Genomic DNA, 25,457 nt, shown 5'->3' with positions numbered 1-25,457 from the left:
CGAGCTTTTCGTCTCCTGAGTTCGATGTTCAGGTTTACACTTCCTTTGTTCGTTTTGGCACAACATGATTTAAATTTAGCTAAATTTAGATGTTCACTTCTGTCGACTGTCTTGCGTCAGAAACGATTTCTGTGAAGTAACGACTTTTGTTTCTCCTTGGCCAATTAGATTCCATGATAGAATGAAACTCGAGTGCTCCTCGCAGCAAATACCTCGTGCAGTAGTTCTGAGGCTACTTGAGCTAGGCTGTGATTGGCTTAAAATTCCTACGTCACAGAAATCGTTTCCTGGCTCGGGTTCGCAGACGTTATTTTCGGCGGAGACAAGCGACAGCCGGAAATACGTGTGCGGTCGCAGGCTAAAATAAGAAAGCCTGGGTTTCATGACCCGTCGACATCGCGCGTGAGAGAGGAAAACACATTTAAAACTCTGGAAATGCATCTTCACTTCGACTCAGACGTCTTAAACAATCACTGCATTCTCAGTTCCGGAATTCGTTGTTGGTCAATCTTGCCATTGGTGTCGCTTTTCCTATTTCGCTGAATTAGTCTGTCGTTCGTCGCCAATTCATAGCCCTCATGTCGCCGTTTCAATGCCATGTCGCTTGTCGGATTTACCCGTAACAGGATCTAAAATCTCGCTGGTCCTGACAAAGTGTGGGGAAATCTCACACAAAAATCCTTTGTTGTCCCTCATTAGCATTCGATTCGGCTCATGTGAAGTACGGCGTCTGAACTTGGCCTTACCCTCTCAGCTCCAGATACTTCAGTAACTTGCAGCCTCTTATATCAATGGAACAATCTTCATTCTTCTAAATATTCACGTACAAACTTGACCGCTACCACGCACTTTTAATCTACTCACAGCTTGGGCTTAAAACGCAGGCAGGAAGTTCACCTGTTTGAAGCTTGGTTACCCTTGATTCTGCTGGATTTGAAGAGTCTTAAGGTAACAAGTTTCATTGATTTGCTTTGTCTTATTTTAAGACCAAATTCTGTTTCCACTATCTGAACGAAACTGTGTTGGTTTTCGGATCTTACTGAAAATCGACTTAATGGGTATTCAGTCGCTTTTGCCGAATATTTCGGACAGAAATACATAACCTGGCGTTTCGTAATCACTTAGTCAAGTTGATTGTAATGAGGATTGTGATATTTCCTCGTCTTTTGACGGCCCGGCGGGCAAAAGCTTCTTACACGAAACTTTTTGAGCCACCTTTCGACAAATTATTTTGCCAGGACAAACCATCGCGCAGAATTCTATTGTCTTTCGCGACATATACTTGCAGTGCTCAGTTTTTCAATGCGCGGAATAATAATTACAAATATTAGCTGTCGGAATTCCGACTGCTCTCGTCAATGAATCGGCGGCTGTCAATCAAACGGTCTGACGTGTGAAGTAAATCCCAAGGTGTAATAAGCTAACAAAAGCGCTCTAATTTAAAGGCGGCCTGCGCTCTTCACAAAGACTTTTGTCAACAAAGTCGTGTGCAGTGACATACTCACTTTTTTTGTTGACATGTCACACTCGAAATGGTTTGAGCGCGGGAGCCAAAAGTTCTCCCACAAAAAATTCTTCTTCCAAAGCGTTGCCAAATGGAAAGAACGGTGCGCATAAAACTTTCTTCTACTTTATCGTTGTCCTCTTTTTACTCGACCGGTCAAAGCAGTTCATCAGACGTAGTCTTTTACTCGATCGGTTCACGTAGTCTGTCGTTGATCGAGTACTTAAAAGACAACACAGGTCTTTATCTATTCGGAAGATGAAGAGGAAAATAAATGACATTTCTGTTTGAAATCCAGAGCCGAACAAAAAAGCAAAGGCACGCAGCGCGTCTTACGCCAGAGTGAGCATTGTTGTCCACTGCATGTGTGAGATAATTATTCAAAATTGGAACCGTTTTAATTGATCGAAACATTTAAAAGGCCCTGGTTCGAGTATTCAGTTATTAGAATACTCTTTGGAGTAACATGTCAAAGCGTACGAGACAGCAGCTCGGCTTTTACGCATCACTATTTGATGACGCTTATGATCGTCACCTCAGTTATAAGTACCGACTCAAGCAAAAGCCCGTTGTTATGGGTATTTATGAAGTTGAGCGCATAGTCTCTCAACGAAATCAAGGGGGCAAGGCAGAGTATTTTATTCAGTGGAAGAATTATCCTTTAACTGAAAACACATGGTAGCCGTCCGAACACTTCTTATGTTGATGAAATTACATGTAAAGTGATGTTAAAACGACGTTCCGAACACTCTGAGATCTTTTTTTCAACGAAAATCAAAAATGATCTCTTTGAGACCGAAGTACTCTGCTTCGCTTCCTTTAACTCTTTTATCTCTCTGAGATCATTTTTGCCGACATGTGCAAGAAAGCGGGGTTGACCGGGGATTCAATGAGCTCTAAAAAGAGCTCCCGATCAACGCGCTGCATTTCTTGCACAGATGACATGCTGAAAATTCGTTTATTGCAACTCGCGCAAAGCGTGACACATTTTATCACCTCTCAATTTCAATGCCTTATAGCGTTTGCAAAATGCGTTGGCAAAATGTAGAACATTATTGTCAGCTGTTCGTCATGTGCCGATAACAAATACGAAGAGCTAGACATCCAGTGACGTCAGCAACAGATAGTTTGAAGTTAATAATACGGAGTACCTGCACAAACTAATACTGTTGAGCCACGACTCTGATCATACGATACGACAATGTGCGGAAAATAGAGACACCGAGAAAAGGTTTGTGTGTTTCAGATGTTAACTGTATTGCCAAAAAGTTAGAAAATAGTTCCACTAATTGCCAGTGATTAGTAATAGTAATTGAACCGAGTGGAGTACAATTCAGGGAGTAATAGCGCGAGTATTTCTAAATCTTGAATAAAATCTTAAATAAATCGTAAATAACGAGCACGATTACTCCCTGAATTGCACGACACGAGGTCCAATTACTAATTAATCGTATCCATAACAAATTTCGAATTCAAAATGTCTTTTGAGAACTTGTTTTGAGCGAAAACGTCTGTAGCGAATTTCATAAGTTTTGAAAACTGTAGGAAACGTTGCGAAGGAAGCGCTGACGTGCGAAACATGTGGGTATCCAATTACAGGTATCCAGTTACAAAAAGTTCAAATTGGGATACCTGTAATTGGACACCCACGTGATTGCGCTCCGATTACGTGACAAATAGGCGCGCGGGGAACCAATCACAATCGAGAATTTTGTTATAGATACGATTACAGACGATAGAAAGTTTGTAAAAATAGCAGGACGTATTTTGAATATATCATTCTTTTTCAGTGAGTTGAAAAAAGAAAACAATTTAGCACATGGTAAACAGCAATATTAGTTCATGTCACACGTTTATTTTAGTTAGAACTGGATTTTTACCAGGTTTCAAACTGCAAATGAATTTGTTTGAATTGCAGCTATAGTAGAGGATTACAATTCCCCAATGATGTCATTTGTTGATTTAATCTACGTACCTGCCCAGACAAATTCTTGTTTTCTTTGCACGCCAACTATTTCATCTTTCATTCATATTCCTGAAATAAACTCTAACATTCCAGAATGGCAGAACAAAGAACTTCATTTTGAGCAAATTATTTCGGAAAATTAAAAATAGATCAATGTGGCTCTCGGCCACATATAATTATTGGAACCGGTATTTCAAAATTTATGACGTTTTGAACCATACTGTGCCTACATATGACTTGACTTTGTTTTAGGCTAGTGTTACAGACTTTCTAAGAATATATCGTGTTATTTACATTATCGAGTGCTGACCGTAAGCAGGCCGGGTTATTCAGGCTAATCGAAGTGAAAGTCCGCTCTCCAGTTAGCCTGAATATCACTCAGGTTAGCTTAAATAACGCTCCGTTTAGCCTGGTTACGATTTGCTCTCAATGATGAAAATGGTAACACGATTCAGCTAAAAAGTCTACAGTCTGCAGTCTGCATTTTATCCCCTATCTGCGGACAGCAGTCCGCTGTCTTCATTTTACACTGACCGATCTTTTTGGCCTTTTTACTCTGAACAGGGTGTGTCTGTTCTAAACTGGCGGCACAATTGCTCCAGTTAGTTGTTTCTCAGCAATCAGTTATTTAGCACGTCACCAAATCAACATCAGATAATTCTCTAGATAGAACAATACTTAAATTTGCAGCCAGCAGTTTCCTTTAATTACACTCAATTGTTCTCACTAAGCGAGGTTCTAAAATGGAGGGTGTTGTCCTACAAAAAATAGGGTCAGGGTTTCAAACCAAACCAACACCCCTTCATGCATACCCAAACACAGCCAAAGCACTCCCCCGCGAGCAGAGGAGGTTAATAAGTAGTGAATTATCAAATGGCATACTAAAAGCTGTTTGGCTGTTTCCTTTGTCCTGTCTGGCGGCCAACTCAATCGTTATTTAACACTGTGAATTCACTGTTCTTCTGAAATTGTGGCTCATCAGGGTAATAGGATTCACTCTAAGAGTGTTCCTAGTCACTCATTGTTTTCAGCGGCTTCAATTTTCAGGAAAAAAAACCCAGGCAATGATTTTTTAAAATTACCTTCTGCATGTTTTTACAGGCCCGTAATCGGCCTGTGGACATTACAGGTCAATAATTCCCTACAATCAGCCAATCAGAACACGCATTATATTGGCTACAAACACAAACCACATAATAATTAGCAGTAATCTCTGGTTCCATACTCAAATAACTAAAATTACAACTAACTTGATGACTATGGCTCCTGGCCAAATATAATTTCTGATAATATATTAAAGAAGCTCAGTCACAGTGTTTTGTTCTTTTTTTTTTGGCCACGTACAAAATCTCCTTTAAATGGAAGGAAACCTGAAAATAATAGTTTACTAAGATAGAAAAACATCAAGGAGATAATAATGAACCATTAGTGAACAAGGGTGGCGAGGATTGACACGGATTGCAAACGACAAATTTGAAAAATTTAGGCTGAACTTTCCAAAATGTGCAAACCCTAACTGAGCTCCTTTAAGTATGTTTCAGGGCTCGAAAAAAATTGAATTCTAGACAAGCAGCTCTCAAATTTTGCTTGCCCTGGGGAAGTCTTAGTTGACGTTTTTTAAATTTAGCTGACAGACAATTTGCCTGGGCCCTTGCGCATGTGACAATGAAAAGTTACTTGCCCAGCAGGAAAATCTACTTGTCCCGAACAAACGGACAGCACTCTTTTGAAGCCCTGATGTTTGATCCACTTCACTTTACTTTTATTGACATCTGAACCTCTCACCACACTTCAACCAAACGTAACAAATTTATTTAGTTTCAAATTACATTTACTTATCCTGAGTCTCCTGAACATTTGCCTAGCAAGCCCAGTGCAGCAGTTCAAACTCACACAGGCATCTTCCATCTCTCTTAGTCAGGACTGTTAGCTTCATAGTACACTACTCAACATTAGTGTATCAATCAGTTGGCTTTATTTATGTGGGTTGTTAGTAACATACATTAACACAAGTTTTAATAATTTCCATGTTACGCATCCGCTTTGTCTAAAACAACTGTGAAATACAATACAAAGGTTTTTTAACCCTCAGAAAGTAATGGGAACATGTCAAAGTAACAGCTACAAAACCAGAAAATAAGAGCCCCTTTTGCCAGCTAAATCCAAAAGTAACGAGGGCTGCTACTTTCGAAATTCTACGGTAATGCATGTGCCCTGAGAGACCTGAGTTTGATATCAGTAGTTGATACTGGGGTGTGGAATGTAAACAGTAAGCTAATTGTGGACACGTATATTTAAGCAATACAGCACTTTTTCCTTGTTGAGGACGGTGCCTACTTTTGCTAATGCGCACACGTTCTGCGCATCACGCAAGGTAGGTTTAAGCACCACGCGCGCGCTGGGGTTGACACTGACGCAATCAACTACGCTACCAAGTACACGACTAAAAATGAAAGCAAAATTTTCCCACTGTTACCAAATCAAGTTTAATAAACCTGTACTTAAACCAGGAACACCAGAATAGCAACATATCGCTAACCACTAACTGTTAACGTCTTCCAGCTCAAAAACTAGCTGTATCTGTCGAAAATTATACTGAAATCCAACTGTAAACATGTACCTGCAGATGGCCTAGTGCGCGCGCAAAACAAGTTCGAGATACGCAAAGGTTTTACTTACTTGGGAGGTGACAGGAAAATATGTAACCGGCACCGTAAAAGTTTTCAAAAAAGATCAATAACTTTAAAAAACACGTGGCTACCCCTACATTTTATGTTATGAAATGGAAGTGGCAAGCCTATTCAACACGTGATTAGTTTCTGGTTGTGAGCAAAAGGTATTTAGACTGTACTTTAGCTGAACCAGAAGAAGGCTGTCAGAGACCCTAAAAGCGCCGTTGCGACGATTTTGTTATTAAAAACATGCCAAAAATGGTTTTTATGTTACCATTTACCATGTAGTTTGAAGATCTTTATAACTGTATTCGCTTTTCTGTCTGTTAAGGCGAATTCTAAGGATCTGTGAAGAAATATCCTTCCCTTCTTTTTTCAGAAAAATGCTGATGCCAGCATTTTTGTTGAGATTTAAGGCTAATTATCTCGAAAAAATGCATGGTTACCCCAATTTTTCTTCAGGGATTCCCGTAACCCTTGCAAAGATCTACTTTTTCCGCGTGGTCCTAACCTGGCGCAAAACCTTTGTATTTAGTAGGCACCGTCCTTAACATCGGCCGCATCTAAACACCAGGAGGGTTAGAAAATTCGAGACAGTTATGCAAACCCGAGAAGTAGTGGAGGGTTTGCATAACTGCGACTGATTCTCCCAACCCCCCGAGTGTTTAAATGAGACTATTTGAACATGGAAAAAGTGCTCCATTGCTTTTATAAGAAAATTCTCAAAAATACGCGCGAATCTAAAGCGTCTAAACCGTGTTTATATACTCTCATCTAAACACACCTACTGTGCGATGAGGCCGCGCGTAGTAGCTCAGTTATTTTATCAGTCGTATCTTTAACAAAATTCTCGATCGTAACTGGTTTTCCGCACGCCTATTTGCCACGTAATTAGCGCGCGATCACGGGGGTGTCCAATTACAGGTATCCAATTTGAACTTTTCGTAATTGGGTACGTGTAACTGGATACCCACGTGATTCGCACTTCAATTGCGCACGCTTTACTGGCTTCTTTCGCACTGCTTCCTGCAGCTTTTAAAACTTATGAAAAGCGTTACAGACGTTTTCGCTCAAAATGAGTTCTCAAAAGACATTTTTAATTCCGACATTTAATAAAGATACGATTAATTAGTAATTGGACCTCGTGTCGTACAATTCAGGAAGTAATCGTGCTCGTAATTTCAAATCGGCCTCGCGCTTCGCGCTCGTCCGATTTTGAAATTACTCCCGCGATTACTCCCTGAATTGTACTCCACTTACTATTACTAATCAAAACTGTAACAAAATTCTCGAACGTGATTGGCTATCAGCAGCCCGATTTGAGCATTAATTGGACAGTGTACGTGTCATGCCTGTAATTGGACAGTACGCGTCATTTTGCGCGCGCTGTTGCGGTGCACTTTGTTGAGTAAACTGCTGTGTTTTTCAGCATTCATAACGACGTTTTAAAATCGTTCAGCGCTCAATCGATGGTTTGTTCGTTTCTCGAATTTTGTCATGATTTTGATTAATTGGTAACAGGGCTTCGCGTCGTCCAATTCAGCCTGCAATCATACTTGTGATTAACAAATCGGACTCCCGCTTCGCGGTCGTCCGATTTTCTTAATCACTCGTATGATAACAGATCGAATTGGACTCCACTCAGTCCTATTATCATTACAAATACTGTTTAACAATTAGTTTATGAGTTCGAGATTTCTATGAGGTGATAGTTGATGAGGCCGAAAGCCGAATCAACTATCCCCTCATAGAAATCGAGAGCGAATAATCTAATTGTTTTAGTCGAATTCTAACTTAAATTAACGCAAATAATGGTTTCCAAATATTTTTCGACGCATTATTAAACTTTACCCTTTAACAAAATCGCACGTATTGAATTGTCCTTGGTAAATTTGCAGTGTTTACGCGCGCGCACTGGTTTTTCAATATTTTCAAGTTTTTAAAGTCACGAATCCGTTTATGTCCTTCTTTTAGTCTTCTCAGGAATTTAATTATCCATTTACATCTAAACTTTCTTCCAAAGCTTCGGAAAAGCGATAAAAACGTCGCATTTCGTGGACGAGCGACAGCTGCTGCACTCTAATGGCTGATAGTATACGAGTATCTAAGCTAATCAGACTGCAGCATTTGCATTAGTATACTACTAAATTATATTACTAGAATTCTACTAGTAATAGGACAGGTCAGTTTGAAGATGTTCCGGCAAAGGAGTGGGCCTAGTGCTGAGCCTTGAGGACAGCGTCACTTTTTTCTCTGATCCAAGACTAATTCTGTTTTTTCATCGTAACAAATCTGTAGCGCAATCCGAAAAGCGGCATGTTTTCAGTTTATTGATGCGTACTTTGGAATGCAGTGGGTCTAACGCTTTCGACATGCCAGTGGAGACAATTTTTGCAACGTATTGGTTTCTGTCAATTGCCCTTTTCCAGGATTCCACAAGTTTCGGATGTGTTGTTTCGCAGCTTTGGTTTCGTCGTTAGGCAGTCGTTTTCATGCTTAGGCACGACTCAACGAAAGACGTTGTTTGCTTGCTTATCAACTTTTCGAAGACGTTTTCAACCGTAGGGAGCACAAGTTAATATTACTAGGGCTTTTCATAAGTTGCTCGGCAAACTTTTTGGCACCTTGGTACGCGTATTTCGAGCAACTTTTTTCATTTCGAGCAACTTTTTGCACTCTGAAAAATTCCTAATTTTCTACGAATTCTGAGAAATCGGAGCAGCTTTCAGTGCTTAAATTGGCCTTGCTCCCATATTTCACAATGTTTTAGTAGACAATTTATGAATTTCCTGTGAAAAAGGAGCCACTCCCCGCATGCAGCCGGGCTGCTAGCAAGGTCAGTGGTTTTTTTAACAGAAAATTCAAAATGGCAGGCTAACGTTCATAATCGACTGACTCGAGTGTCTCAGGTTAAGAATTTTTACAAGATTAATATTAATAAATTGATGCGTAGTCTTTAATTATACAATGTTTGGTTTTAACTGAGAACAAAGTTATTTAGCAATGCTGGTTACGCCGCAAAATTGCGCAAAAATGCTTAGACATCTTACTTTTATGAAGGTGAATTAATCAACATGACACGAGCGTGGGACAAAAAAAAATTCTGAGTCCCCGACAGGAATCAAACCCATGACCTCCCGAACACCGGGCGGGTGCTCTATCCACTGAGCTACGAGAACTCATGGAGAGCAAGGGCATTTAACTGAGTTCATATATGACAGGTGTCCTGCATACTGTTAGGATCAACGCTATCGAAGTCATCGTGAGTAGTGATAAGTTAAGATGGTGAATTTTAAGCTCGGTAATGAAATGTGAAGGTGAATTAATCAACATGACACGAGCCGGCACCTGTCATATATGAGTTCTCGTAGCTCAGTGGATAGAGCACCCGCCCGGTGTTCGGGAGGTCATGGGCTCTATACCTCTCGGGGACTCAGAATTTTTCTTTGTCCCACGCTCGTGTCATGTTTATTAATTCACCTTCACATTTCGTTACCGAGCTTAAAATTCACCATCTTTATTAACTTATCAACAAGAAGATCTTTAAGATCTTACAACCGCGCTTTTAAAAGTTAACTGTTTTGGTAGCATGAGTGACCCGAAGGAAAAAAAACGAAAAAAAAAATATCGGTTTTGAACCTATTTCCAGCAAATTTGGCACACTGGAAGCTGAGAAAATTACTCTATTTCCGGCCATCATTTTTCAGCTCTTTTCGTCATATCCCCCCCTCGGGAGGGTTTTGTAAAGTTAGCGAATTAGTTGCAAGCCACCGTAATGGTGATTGCTGTCGGCGAAATGTTTATTTGCTAAAAAATTGCGGCCAAATCTTTCGGAGATGGAAGTCAAGACATTTATAAGGATACAGAAAGTAATTTGGGACCAGTTGCTGACTTGTAAGGCTGAAATTATCCAGAAGTAAGGTTTTTTTTTAACTTGAACGTAACTAAAGCCACGCGGTGAATAAATTATCGGCTCCTCTCACTGTCTCGTTCTGTTTTTTGTTTCGTTCTCTTTTGGAGTCCGCCGAGGTCATTTTTTCGTCTAAATAACTTGAGAAAAGTTCGAAAAAGATGTTCCTCTTGAATTTTCAGCTTTCAGGCAATAATCCTGGATTTTTTTGACCGAAACGTAGGTTCACTGGTTATGTTAATGTGTTTCGGTGGCTATGGGCGACCGTCGCTTCCTTTGTCGACTCAAGCAATGAAGCTAGGTTACAAAAAAAATCTAATAATATTTAGTTCTGGTTTTGTTCGATTTCGTTGAAATTTTAATATGATGAAGCTGGATTGTTAACGAATAGATTTTAATACTGCCGATATCAGGTAGCTATTAACGCTAAAGTGATATATCGCTTCGATGTCAGGGTTTTGAAGAGATTTTTTTTGCAACGTGTAGGTTCGGCGTGATTTTGTAATCTGAGATTTCTGTTGACCCTGAAGAAACAAGGTTTGGCGAGTAAACATTACAGATTGCGTAATTCAAAGTTGGCCGAGTGGAGATCTGCGTCTGGTCTCCGACAAAAAAAAAAAAAAAAAAAAAAATAAACCAAGGGTAGAACACGAACCGCGCTCGGCCCATGGCCGCGCGGTTAATTAACTTATTGTCACGTCAGGTTCACAGCGACTGCTGAAAGGCCGAATTGTCACTTGCTAGACAACTTGTCGCGATGAGACTAGCGTGTGTGGGAGATACTTTACTAATCGAATAAAGCCAGAGATCACGGAAAATCAGCTGTGATTGACGGTGATTTAATTGACGATAATCGAACGTAAACTAAAATATGATGTAATGAATAAACTAATTACCAGATAATAGAAGATTACAAGATGACAAGAGTCACGAAACAATAATAGCAAACATTCCAATCATAACTGCGATATGACAATACTTCCAGTCAAACTTCTCAGTAAAGATATAATTAAAATCATCAGCGATCCCAAGCAGATACGCATACTGCTAACTGTCCTAATACAATAAATGATAACACTCTAAAACTTGAAAGCAATAAAATTGTACGATGCGATAAAAACGTGCTTGCGTGAGCGCCACTGAAAGCGATGTGGGAATTTACTAGCAAGGAAAGGACTTAACTGAATTACCAGAGATTCTTATAGGAAAGTTGCTAAATAGAGACCTAAGCTATGGGGAGTGTGAACTATAAAGATCTATGGCTAGAAACAAGATGAAATAAAAACTTTGAAAACTGGGGCTCTGCCACGTGCTGGACTTAGTACAATAGGCTGTTGTATAAAAAAAAACCCGAGACTAAAGGTACTTAAGGTTAAAAAACGTCAAAACTTGAAACTTATACTAAAAAGCAAGCATAGAAAATAGTTTGTACTTACACATCGGTTCCCGCTTGCACTCTAAATAGTCAAGGGTAGCTTAAAACTTAATTTACTTGAAAACACGTGCTGTGCACGCACGATAACTGAAACTTGAACTACTGGCGGGAATATGCCGCTAACACTATCTATATACGTCCACGTGTAAAAACTGATGACGTCATTGCTAAGCAACAAATTGGCGAATCAGAAAGAGTTAAGATTACTCACTTAATTAGAGAAGCCTCGATATAGTGTTTATTACACTTATCATTAACTTTTGTTGGACAATTTACACATTTTTGCATCAGAACAAATAAAGGAAGGGAGCAACAACAAAAAAATTGTTTCTTTGAGCACCTTTTGAGCAACGTTCGTTACAAAAAGCAACTTTTGACTTTTTTGAGCAACTTTTGAGCAACATTTTGACAAATTGCGGTCAACTTTTTGGGAAATCTCGAGCAACTTGTGGAAAGCCCTAGGAGTACCCACGGGGGGTCAAAGTTTCGAGAGGCTCCGCACTGTTTGCAGGCAGTTCTTTCCCTTTCCAGACGATTGGTCTCACGACTTCGTTAAAGGTAAAAATTACTCCTCCCACCAATACCGCGTTAAGATATTGCAACATATCATATTAGCATGTAAAGCATTGTGTAGCAATGTATCGTTTCCTCTGAGCTTAATGAGCACGTATTGTGAAATCTACTACAAATAACGGTTTCCAATTATTTATCGATGTATTATAGATATAAAGTTCGAGCCTTTGAAAGATCACCCGGATTGAATTGTCATTTGACATTGCAGTTGTGTGTGTCGGCGCATCCTTTTCTCAATAATTTCAAGTTTTTTAAAGTCGAGAAACCTTAAACGTCCTTCTTTTAGTCTACTCAGGAATTTAATTATCAATTTGCACCAAAATGTTCCTCCACAACTTTGCGGGCAGCCGGAAAAAACATCGCCATTTCGTAGAAGACCTCCAACCACTGCACACCAATGGCTGATAGTGTACAATTACTCAGCAAATCAGATTGCAGTATTTGCATTAGTTTTCAAATAGAATTCTACTAATTAACCAAAAAATCTTATTATATGGCTTAGGAAAATACTTCATTGACATTGGCTGAGAGCCGGATATTTTTTTGTTACTTTTCTTTAATTTTCTCAGTCATACAATAAATGAGTAGTCGTATGAAAGCACAGGAATTTAAGGATTACACTACGAGTGGTATTTCAAATTGCACTCGCCTAAACGCTACTGCAATTTTAAGAGAATTTTCAAATATCACTTACTGAAAGGCTGGTTTTCACCACTAGAGCATTAGGGTATCGAAGCATAGGTTGTTAAGTAGAGCCATTTGTTTGATAATTTTCCTAACAGTAGGCGCTAATTATTAACGTCTTACTGAGCATGCGAATGTCGCTTACGCCTGTATAAAAATAAAATATATATATATAACCTTTATTTACCCTTGGCAATGTTTAGTGGGGCCGAGCAAACAACCGAAACAAATAATTCAAACTGAACATAACATTGTTATGCATTAGTCAATTCCAGCAGTGCCCACCCCCCCCCGGGCAACCGCAGGGCATTTGCTCACGTTGTCAGTCCCGGGGGTGGGGCATCCGCAATTTTATCGTGGCCCGGGGGCTGGGCATTTGCTTACCCCGGGGCGACCCCCAGGCATTCGACACACGTGTTTTGGAAAGTGCCATGGATGAGTTCATTGTGAAAGACGAGGCATTTGTCGAGCAATGGCTTGTCCGTCAGGGACTAGAGAAACTTGCAGATGTTTTTAAAGGTATGTTTTCTCAATTTTAGATATTTCTTCATTACTTGTAAGCATATAAATATAAGCGACAAGGAGAACTATATTTTGTTTATCACAAAACAATCACTGACGTGAACAAAACTATTTCGCATTCAAAACTAGCCTAGCATTTTTTAAATCATGAAAGTGGAGTTAAAATACTTAAGGTTTGCGAATTCAAATGGTGCGATCTTCAAGACAGATCTTGCGAGCTTAAAATGCAATGCATCATCATTTAAAATGTCTTGATTCTTCACCGAAAAAGTAGCCTGCGAATACAGGCGCCTATCATCGCTCGCGACTGGGGGCACGTCCGACGCAATCCCAGCTATCCCCTAGCAAACTGTTAAAAACAAATAAAATTATAAAGAAATAAATATAATCAGAATCAACTAAGACGTACTGTTGTCCTTGAAGTGTTACCGTTGCATTAAAATACTGAACAGTTGACCGTTTTATCCACTGATTAATTAAAAAACTGCAGAGTAGTTGGAAGGCGACGATCCCGGGGGCGGAGAATTTGCCCATTTTTTTTAAAAAATGCTAATGCCCGGGGGTTAGCCCAGGGGGGGGGGGGGATGGGCACTGCTGGAATTGACTGATGCATTAAGAATCCCAATTGCTGGTTTTTAGTGTCACGCAATTCAAAATAGATCAAAATAAAAAACAAAACCGGTCAATAGATAAAGTCCAGAATCTGGGAAATGAAAGAAAGTAAATATGGAAAGACTCTCGCCAAAATTCTGGTCACAACAATTTTTCTTATGCGAGATATGAGGAGAAATGTTTTACCCAAATTTATAGAGATTTGTATGGAGACGCCATGCTGGTGCCCATCCGTATGGGCACCAACATGGCGGCCGGAAACAAACGGAAACATCTGTCACTGAGTTTTGCTACAAACGCGTGAATTTATCCCGCGAGGAACTCTAAAACATTAAAACAATACTTTTTCTAAGACATGAACTGTTAAAATAGCCAAGTTCCCCGAAATAAGTCACTTTTTTAACCGTCATGACAGCTCTCCAGGCCGTCATGTAAATGCCGCGTCACGCAAAAGCTTAGAAATTCAAGTGTAGTGCATCACAAAACCAAGAACCCATTCGGAGCGACAATTTGTAGGAATATTAATTTTCAGCTGCTCTTATACATCATTTAAGTAAAATCCCAGGAAGATCAATAGTTTTGTAGTTCGGATTTTAGTGACGTCATGTGAAAACCAGCTATTGGCCGGAGGCAAACCAGTTGGCTATTTACAAGCGTGGCCGAGGATTTGAACTCAGGGCTACTGAGAAACAAATCCAGGCAGTGGTCAGAGCGGGACTCAAACCCGGGACAGCTGGATTACCAGTCCGACACGCTGACCACTTGGCCACGCTGCCTCCTTCTTCTGCTCTGATGATTTTCCCCAAACATTTGTACAACTTTTAAATCCATTTATTTTCTGCAAAATATTAGCATAAAAGCTTATTTCAGTGTTTGAAAGTAATTTATGAAATATCTGGTAAGGCTACTTTTCACTCAGTACTTAGCTCTTATTAACCGAGCAGGAGGTCTGTATGGGAGAATCTTGACCGACGTCGTGAGTACAGACCGAACGCAGTGAGGTCTGTACACACGACCGAGGTCAAGATTCTCCCATACAGACCGACTTAGCTCGGTTAATAAGATGTTTATTATATGGCAAAGAAGAAAACTGTAATTCGTTTAATGTAACTGGTTTGTACTAGCTGACATTTTGCTTGCGAACGGCGATGAGCTTAACTTAAACCTGCCGAAATTTGCTCGTCCTCTCTACTTTTTTTTGTCATCAGGCTTTTCGGCACTTCCATAAATGATTGAAAAGAAAAGAAAAGAAAATGGTGAACATTTTTGTATTTTAGTTTGCTACTTTTCCAACGCAAAATGAAACCGGTCTAGATGCCGGTCTAGATAGGAAAATCTAGACCGCGGTCAGTATCGATTTCAGCCAATCAAATTCGTGAACTCGGTAGTTCCCAGTCCTTGTGAGACATAGCCATATAATAAAAGATGTTAATAATTAGCTCCTTTTGTTAGGAAAAGCGCCAGTTAACCGCAGCTTGTGCCTATTGTGCTGTTTTGGCTTATGTTTATGCACTAGTGAAGACAAGCCTTAAGGTGGTATGGTACCCTCAATATGGACCGAAAAGTTTGTTTAAATATGGTGAAGAAAGATCAATTGTGTGCTATTGCACTCAAGAAGAGAAATTAAATTTCTAGAGTTTTACTCAAAATGGTTGCTATGGAAACCAGCCACAGCCTTTTGAAGTAGTGTTTTATAGTACTGACGCCAACACTTCCTGCTCTTTTACAAAACAAGAATTGACTGTCAAATAAGCATATCATGTAAGTTTCTGTTTTGTTCTGTGATATGAACCTAAGTTTTGACAGTTAACTCTTATTTTCAGTGCTTTCTACAAGCTTTATTTGGAATTAACCTTATTTTCTACCACACCCAGTGGACAAATCATCTCATGTCACGTGACAGACCTTAAAATTTTACGATTTTTTTGGTTTACATCATCACGACACTATTGGTCTTTGATGAGTCCAAGTTTCAGAAATTCTACTTAAAAACCTTGCAAAGTAGAAATGTTGGCGCGAAGTCAGTCGGTACAAAAGTAAACTTTTGAGAAAAATGCACTTTAAGTTTTTTACACGAAGTATTAAGCATTTGACGAGCCACAAATAGTGGGGGGGCGGGGGGGCGGGGGGGTGCAGATTGGATCTCGGGGGAGATGGTGCAATGGTTGTTCTATTTTGTAAAAAGTTACCGCAGTTGTGGGAAATATTCCTTGTCATAAGGGAAATGAATAAGCCTGTGATGGCAAAGCGTTTCACAAATAATTATACCAATCGAGTTGTGCATGTCTTAAAAGTTTTTTCTAAATAGTTTCGTTCATATAAGTTAAAAATAATCTATATTTTTGGTCACGTTCTTATAGTAAACAGTCGTTGCTATGGCCGTTGCCACGTGAAAAACTTATACCACTGTGTACTTTCCTTAAATTTCACACTCATCTGGAAGGAAATTCGGCAAGATCGTTTCAAAATGTTTTTGACAAGTCCTCAAGGGTCTTAAGTCTTGTATTTCCAAGAAATTGAATTTTTCATGAACATCGCCATATTTTAGGGTACCATACCACCTTAACATTACAAAATTATCTCGGTCATAATCTTTATTACATTGCTGCACATCATATCGTTACTTGTCCTTGGCAAAGTTTTTTTGATGAATTTTTAGCAACTTTTGAGACATCTATTTGATTAGTTTTTGATAGCTTTTATTTGAACCAATCAGCGTCCACAGTCTTTTAGTCTTCTTGGAGGCGAAGTTGTCAAGTTCTACTGCTGTTTATATTTTAATTTTCCCAGTTGAAATTAAGGTCGTCAGAAAGTTGCCAAAACGTTGGCTGAGACAGTAATATGGATCATTTTAGCTGTTGTTGGACTTTCAAGATGGCTTATTGCAAAACAAAATATGCGAAGCCACATGAGTTGTTTCTTATCTACGATTTCAGAAAAGCAGAAATACATTGAGAAATATACCTGCAGAGTGAGGTTGCCAAGCCTGGGAGAATTTTGAATAACAATCATTATTTGGACCAGACCCTTTGTTGGCTCAGCTGTTTCCTTATGTTGTTGTATGTAAAGCATATAATGGAACAAACTTCTGTATAAACCGAACTTAATTACCCGTTCCCAGGGAGAAGCTTAAGAGTTGGACAACATCACGCATGGCAGGTCAGCCACAAGACCAATAAGGAGTAAAAACAGCATCTTCAATTTCACGAGGGAAACTAGATTATCTCTGCTAATCCTAGATAACGCCTGACGATAGGCAGCTTCAACCTATGAAAGTTCGCGCCAAAGAAGCCATGCAGTGACACACTGAGACTGAAGGAAACTACAAACTTGATAATCTTGACGAAGGTAGGCGTTTTTGTTCCATAAATCTCTCGAACTTCCAGTTCTTAAAAATTCCTTGTTGTATTCGTATAATTCATCGACAAAAAGAAAAGGAAAAAACCGCAGCAGTAACTGGCGAGTATGCTAAATGTCTCGACTCGGATATCGCCTTCCGTTAATTAGTAATATACCCAATATGTCGGTTCAACCTCTTGGTCAGTTTTATTTACGAGAACACAAAATTTAAGGCAGCTGAAACAAAAATAGATATTTTTCTTTTATCATGCAACTGACAACCTGATAATTTTTACATTTGAAGACAATAACATTGTTGAACATGCAAATTAGTGAACAGTTCCGGGCTCGGCTCTTGCTAGATATCATCTTGTTTTAAAGAAACATTAGACAGCCAAGAAAAACTATATACATGTATAATTCATAAACAGATTTAGATCAGTCTCAAACTAAGGGAGTTGTACATTGTGTGCAGTCAATTTAACAGTTTATGAACTCATAATGTTTGTCCACAGCTTGAAATTTCCTCGCGTCTAGAATCAGGGGCACCCAACGGATCGTTTCGGTAAATTATCTGTTCGGAAGGCTTTTAATCCCCTCTGATTTTCTTGAGAGAATTGGCACCTCGAACTTTCGTGACATGAGAAATTTAATGTCTGTTGTTTTCGGACTGTTAAAAATGTCGTTTTGAGTACCGAAAAAAGGTCAGCTATCATTTTCGGAAAGGCGATAAGACCTAAGGTTTTCGGGAAATGGACAAAAAAGCCCTAATAAATTCGAGAATACTCAAGTTCCCCTAGAATATCCGAACAGATAAAATTTTTTTAGTGCAACCTAAAATTAACCTACAGAGCTTTAAAAGTACTCCAGATAACCTAAAACAGCATCTAACAGCATTAGAGAGAAAACGGTCGTTGGGTGCCCCTGTAGAATGGCCTCACACTCCGTACGTGTTCTAGTGTTGTGAAAACGTGAAATTTTAAATTACTCCGTTGATGTTCACGGCGAATCAGAAGTCAGCTGGTGGCTGAAAAATGTACCATGACACCTTAATATAACTGTAGAACGTGCAGTCAAAAGTGTATTGCTGAAGTACTTACTGTCAGAGTTTCTATTTATAAAAACCTGTTCAGACCAGTTCTGTTTAGCTCTTTGGTCATATTGATGATTTCAGAATAAGAATAATTTCAGAATAAGAATAATTTTCTAAACATCACACAAATTTTGGAAATTCACAGAAACCCTTCTTTTTCTTTTTATCCAGAACTGATTTTATTTTATGGCAACAGTATTTGTAGTTAGAAAAGGTTTTAAAACTGAACCAGTTAAAACTTCCGTTCATAGAAAACTGACAGCACGGTTATGAATACTAAAAGAGACTGAAAATTCCTTTACAATAGCTGGGCTATACTTAACTTAACACAATAAACACTGACTAAAACAACTTACAATCGAAACGTTGGAAATTAATGGTACTTTCACCAAGGACACATACGTATTTTGCTTTAATGAAATCAGTAATAAACGTGTTCTATCCGGCGTTATGTTGAGGAAGTTGCTCAGTACAGCTACCGACGATTAGGCTGCTTGCTGGGCAAAATTGGCGCGATTGAAAAAAAATCGAAACCGATTTAGTAACTATTTGAATTCATTTACTTTGTTTACATAGAAATTTGGTTGGTCACTGAAGCCAGTTCGACAAAGCATAGACTTCTCAGGCGAAACAACAACTCTAAATCCTGTTGCTTCAGTCTTGGCGGCTTCTAGAACTAATTACGAGCGATCTGAGTCAAACTTTAATTGGTGTGATACATTTTGTGGTTCTCAGCGTTCAGTTGTGCCGAAAATAGCAGCACGAAAACAAGGAAGAGGAACAGTTGAGCTTACACGGGGCGATTGAGAGTGGCCAGTGCATGAGCGAGGTTGTCAAACAAGTGAACGATTCATAATTTTCGATTAACATTCACCAGCTCGTTTGAACCATGAATGCAACGGTAAAAACAGAACAGACAACAGAACAGAACAGAGCAGACAACTTCATTGATGAACCATTAGCATCGTTCTATGTTCGTGTTGTCTTTTTTGCCTTCATTGTGCTAGGGAGTGTACTTGGAAATGCCGTGGTGTGTAAATCCATTTTGTCGTTACCTACTCGTCAACTTCTATTTTCTTATTACTTGGTGACCAATCTCGCTGTCGCTGAAACCATCAGCTCACTTTGTTTCCCGTTCTACTTCGTTTATGACTGGTTGAATCATTGGCCTTTTGGTGACGTCGCCTGTAAGCTGGTGTTTCCCATTCAAATGACGGCCATGTTTGTGGAGACTTATACGCTAGCTTTCATTGCGGCTTACAGATATCGAGTGATAGTCTCCAGTTGCCACCAGTTAGCCTCTCGTTCGCTAGCCAAAGTGTTGCTAGTACTTGGTTTGTTGTGGGTTGCCGCTTTGATAGTTGTGCTGCCAGTTGGAGTGATGCACGCCGAGATCAAGCTTCCGTCTGAACAAAACCACTGTAGAGCCCTGTTCCCTGGTGATACATCGCAAGATGCCTCAAGACACACTAAATACTCTATTGCTCGTTTCATCGTGAGTTTTGTTGTTCCGTATCTCATTATCTCGATATCGTACGTTGCTGTGGCTGTCAAGATCAAAACCCACGTGACTGAGTTAAATGCAACGCGCACAAATGGTGTAACCGGAGAGGATCTACCGCCTCAAAATGGACATGCCCGATTCATCGAACTAGAAACAATGGAAGGGAATGCTTGGGTGCAGAACGAAAACGGAAAGAAAACCAAAGCAAAACGTCAAACTGGTAAAGTTGGATGTCCAAGGCACGCCTTGCCTCCCGTCCAAGCCGTCCGAACAAGAGATGATTGCAGTAGTGTCATGAACTTCGAAGTGGACATTCTCAGAATGATCTATTTGATCATACTTACTTTTATTGTTTGTTATATTCCTATCCAGGTTGTGTTTATCTACGAACAAGTAAAGGGCGGGCTATCTGATTGGCCATATTACATTATTGTAAGGAGGTATGCGTTCCTTCTGACTTGTCTTCCTGGGGCATTTCATCCTATTCTATATGGAACAATGAGTAAATTTTACGCTAAAGCGTTTGCTACACTGGTGTCGTGCCATACGAAGTGAGCTGCCATGCGTTTACACTTGATCCCAGCAAATTAAACCTTGCACATATATCTTTTAGACCTTGGAGTAAATTGCCAGCTACGAACTAGCGCAGAAACAATACTTAATTGCAAACAGTGAAGAAGGAAATTCAAAGTCTGCCCTTGTTCCAAACGCTTAACGTAAAAAAGATACAAAATATTAACAAACAATAAACTGCAAGGCTGATACTACTATTAGATCTCTTGTAGATCCTACGTTGGCAGCGTTTATCGTATGCGGTCCCTTGCAGTTTCTGGTTTCTCATTTATGTATCTTCGGACCGTGCGTCTTTCAGATCCGATACGCTAAGTTTTTAAAACATGGTGGTTGCCATGCGGTTCAATGTTTAGGCTGGCCTTGTCCAGCCACATTTATTTTTTGCCTTTCGAGGCACCAATCGTGACACTTTGTCTCCTTGCGACCTGAAACACATGATGTGGCAAAGCATGTTTCGGGACGCAAGTGAGTTCAAAGTACGGAACTTGATATAGTGAACGGGTCATTTTGCAATTTATGTGCGTTGGCTACTGGGCTGGCGTTACCTATCCTCGTTACACAGTGCTGACGAGTCCCAAGAAGGACGAAATAGCTGTCCACTGTTGCGATCCTGCTTTATCGGTTCTTGCCATGTTGGTGTCTCGAAACGTTTTTCACGTAGTATCAGCCTTGCAGTCTATTGTTTGTCTTTACATATTTTTTTCGCTAATTAGATCTCTTGTAGATCCTACGTTGGCAGTGTTTATCGTATGCGGTCCCTTGTAGTTTCTGGTTTCTCAAAATATTAACGCATGGTAATAGACCTTATCAGAAGTTGATGTTGCTAAAGGTGTCAGAGAGGTAATGCAAGAATTGTTTGTTTTCCCCGACTGCCCTGGGGCGAGAGGTCTTTTGAACATGAATGCGAGGCCCATTTTTCTGCGGAGAAAATGCTGATAGGCTGCATAACTTAAACTTTATCAGTGCCAACATCAATCAATGACTAGTTGAACGGAATGAATGAATAACTTTTATTCAAGAATTCTAACGTACTTACAGCTCACAAATTAGTTTTGAATGTGAAGAGAGGGTGCGAGTCAGTGACACGATTATACTGAAATGCTAAGTTGACCTGAAAAAGCTATTAGATATCCCCAGTTCTACTGAATAATCATCCTGGTTGTATCGCCGACTTACTTCACCTGTGTTAGGTTTGTAACAATCGTTAAAGAAAGAGAAAAACATTTTCCATGTCTCTATCGAGTAACAGGAACACGAATAGAGTGGAAGTTAAGGATAACCCGTGAAGAAATGCAGAGGGAACACGAACCTTAGTGAGCGTTCCTACAGCTTTTCCGAGTTCTCGCAGACTTTCACTAGTCTACACCAGACCTGAGGCTTGTCCACATATTTCATTTTAGAGAGAATTCCAATACCTTGAAATTTTTTCCCGCTAAAATCATTTAAATGTGCTTTCCAATTCAGCTTGAATATCTGATTTACGGTGGTATGGTACCCTCAAATGGACCGAAAAGTTTGTTTAAATATGGTGAAGAAAGATCAATTGTGTGCTATTGCACTCAAGAAGAGAAATTAAATTTCTAGAGTTTTACTCAAAATGGTTGCTATGGAAACCAGCCACAGCCATTTGAGGTAGTGTTTTACAGTATTGACGCCAACACTTCCTGCTCTTTTACAAAACAAGATTTGAGTTTCAAATAAGCACATTGTGTAAGTTTCTGTTTTGTTCTGTGCAATGAATCTACGTTTTGACAGTTAACTCTTACTTTCAGTGCTTTTACAGGCTTTATTTAGAAATAACCTTATTTTTTACCACACCCAGTGGACAAATCATCTCATGTCAAGTGACAGACGTTAAAATGTTACGATTTTTTGGTTTATAACATCACGACACTATTGGTCTTTGATGAGCCCAAGTTTCGGGAATTCTACTTAAATTCCTTGCAAAGTAGAAATGTTGGCGCGAAGTCAGTCGGTACAAGAGTAAACTTTTGAGAAAAATGTACTTTAAGTTTCTTACACGAAGTATTAAGCATTTAACGAGCCATAAATAGCGGGGGGTGGGCAGATTGGATCTCGGGGGAGGGGGTGCAATGATTGTTCTATTTCGTAAAAAGTTACCGCAGTTGTGGGAAATATTCTTTTTCATAAGGGAAATGAAGAAGCCTGTGATGGCAAAGCGTTTCACAACTAATCATACCAATCGAGTTGTTCATGTCTTCAAAGTTTTTTCTAAATAGTTTCGTTCATATTTGTTAAAACTTAACTATATTTTTGGTTACGTTCGTATAGCAAACAGTCGTTGCTATGGCCGCTGCTACGTGAAAAAACTTATACCGCTGTGTACTTCCCTTAAATTTCACACTCATCTCGAAGAAAATTCGGCAAGATCGTTTCAGAGTTTTTTCGATAAGTCCAGTGGACATTTTGAGTGTTTGTAGGGCCTTTGGGTTTGCACTAGTCTATGACAGAACAAATGGCAAATGGCAAATGCCATGCTGTTACGCCGCAAAATGTAATTTTAACGCAAAATGTAATAATATCAACGCAAAATGTAATAAAGTTATCAACGCGAAATGTAATAACTTTCCAACGCAAAATGTAACAACTTTTTTAACGCAAAGTGTAATAACGCAAATTGTAATAAGTCCTAAATTGCAAGTATGTTCAACTTAGTCAAAAATTAGTAACAGTATCGTCATTCTGACTTTTCGGAACCTAAGTTATAAATAACCTGTATACTAGGTCTACTAGTTTTATTATGAATTCTACACACCCTCGAATCAAAATACACGTTGGTTGAACGAGGAAGGAGTGTGCGTGAGGGAGCAGGAGGACCTTGTTTGTGTGAAGCTTTATGAAATTATCCGCAAATGCATGTTCTTTTTTCTCATACAAAGCTATGGCTGATTGATTTTGCCATTGATTGATTGCCATGAGAATGTTAAAGAAACTTTGGCTTCCCAGTGAGAGGCTTACGTTAATTTAAATAACACATGATTGAAAGTCAGTGTAAATTGCCGTGAATCTCTCTGGAAGCAATTGGTAAAGGGGTAGATATAAAAAGAAAAGTGCAAAAGAAAAATTAAAACTCAAAGATGTACAAAACAAGAGTACAATACCCAAATTACAGCGCTTAAAAACACCCGAGGCCTTGTCCTCGACTGAGTATAATACGCAACACAGCGTAAAAGTATATTATAGTACTCTTGAGCGATCTCACTTCCATTTGGGAAGCCCAAGCTTAAAAATAGCCTTAACAAAGAAACACACTCTAGCTTCTCGCTCTACCGGATCGAAAATCCCTTACACGTCACTGGCCCTCTCGCTTCAGGGAGGCCAATAGGAAAGCGACAACTTCGATCCTAACCACAGCCTATCCTGATATAAAAAGATCACCAAACAACTATTCGAGCGGGAACGGAATTGAGAAACGTCTCTACCTTTTCCTGAGTAACATTGAATTTAAAGTTGTCACGCTCCAAACAGCAGCTGAAGAAATTCGTGAAGAATCGAAACCGGGCGGTCCTGCTAAAGCAACTATGATGTCAGACAACGAATTACTGCTAAGTACATCTGGTGACGAGGATGTCGACTACACAGCCCCCAAAACGCGTTCTTAATGTCCTCCAACGGACACCGAAGAACACATTGCGGAGGACAAACAAAATGATGCTTACGGAAAAGCATCTATACTAAACCTCCGATTATATCATATAAGAGAGACAAATCTCTAAAAGATACGCTCGTTAGAGCGAAAATTTAATTGAAGGCTAAAATGCATCGCTATCGAATTCACGAGGGGAGTCCGTGTAGGCCTGTCATACCTTTTGTTTTGAACATACTTGCAATTCAGCAGTTATTACATTTTGCGTTAAAAAAGTTATTACATTTTGCGTTGGAAAGTTATTACATTTCGCGTTGACAACTTTATTACAGTTTGCGTTGATGTTATTACATTTTGCGTTAGTATTACATTTTGCGGTGATTGTTATTACATTTTGCGTCATTTTGCGGCGATTATTACATTTTGCAGCGTAACACGTGCCAAATTTACCATATATTATTTTAAGCAAAACAAAGCTCTCTTTATAGTGATAGTGATTTATGACTATCACGTGATTGCTACACTGCCCCCCACTAAGTTATTGTGTAATGAATGTAAAATTCCTCAATATTTCATAAAATGAAGGGAAATTTAGCCTTTTGTCTAGGAATATCATTCTTGGAGACACTTAATGACCTTGTGAGGTAAATAAGGCACCCAATATGACCTGATTTACCATTACAGGCTCATTCATTTCCCTTATGAAAAGGAACATTTCCCAGAACTACGGAAGCTCTTACAAAATAGATGAAAAAATTGGGTCAGGTTTAGGGGTACGGTTAAGGTAAGGGTTGCCTTACTTAGGGTTAGGATTAGCTTTTAGGGTTAGGGTTAGGGTAAGGGTTACCTCACTTAGGGTTAGGGTTAGGGTTTAGGGTTAGGGTTAGGGCGAGGGCTAGAGTTATGTTAGGGTCAGCATATTAGTTAAGAAATAGAAATATATGTTTGTTTTAAAGGAAGAAAGAAAAGCACTTGACGTTTATTTTGGTAAGTAGCTATAAGAAAATGTTTGCTTTAGTTAAGAACTGGCAGCTAGAAGTTATTCACGTCATTTAAAGTAGCCAAACATAGGATTTTACACTTCGAGAACGAAACAGTACTATTTGTTTATAAATACGTTAGAAAAACTACAGGCATAAGATGCTGGATGCTTGAATGCGATAACAAGTCTTCACTTTTATAATAAAGTGATAAATATATGATCATTTAGCCTAAAAAGTTGCACCCGTAATAGTTTTACGTTGTTAAGCAACACCAATAGAGTTTACGCTCCATTGCCTGGTCACGTGACTAGTTATTATTTCGAAACTTTGTACCCTGTTTGAGCGGAAAAAACAACTGATAGTGAGTAAAACTAGTAATTTTTCAATTTCTTTTACAAAGACTATTCTGCATTAAATCAGTGCAATGTTAGGAAATAGGTCACGTGACAATATTAAAGTATTCATAAAATCTTTTAAAAA

At 39.3% G+C, this 25,457-nt stretch overlaps 1 protein-coding gene across 1 annotated transcript; it reads left to right on the top strand.

Annotated features, from left to right (window-relative positions):
* The first annotated feature begins 11 nt into the window (after positions 1-11).
* LOC149097404 (neuropeptide Y receptor type 2-like) lies at positions 12-25,457 on the top strand. The gene is made up of 3 exons (XM_089280588.1): positions 12-948; positions 17,000-17,226; positions 18,887-25,457. The coding sequence occupies exon 3, from the start codon at positions 19,200-19,202 to the stop codon at positions 20,367-20,369; it is 1,170 nt and encodes a 389-aa protein (XP_089136714.1). The 5' UTR covers positions 12-948; positions 17,000-17,226; positions 18,887-19,199; the 3' UTR covers positions 20,370-25,457.

Source organism: Orbicella faveolata, unplaced genomic scaffold (assembly GCF_042242905.1).
Source record: "Orbicella faveolata isolate gen_17 unplaced genomic scaffold, um_ofav_v1 contig_47, whole genome shotgun sequence".
Taxonomy (NCBI): Eukaryota; Metazoa; Cnidaria; class Anthozoa; order Scleractinia; family Merulinidae; genus Orbicella; species Orbicella faveolata.
Note: the sequence above shows the minus strand (reverse complement) of the source record. Positions and strands in the feature narration are given on the sequence as shown.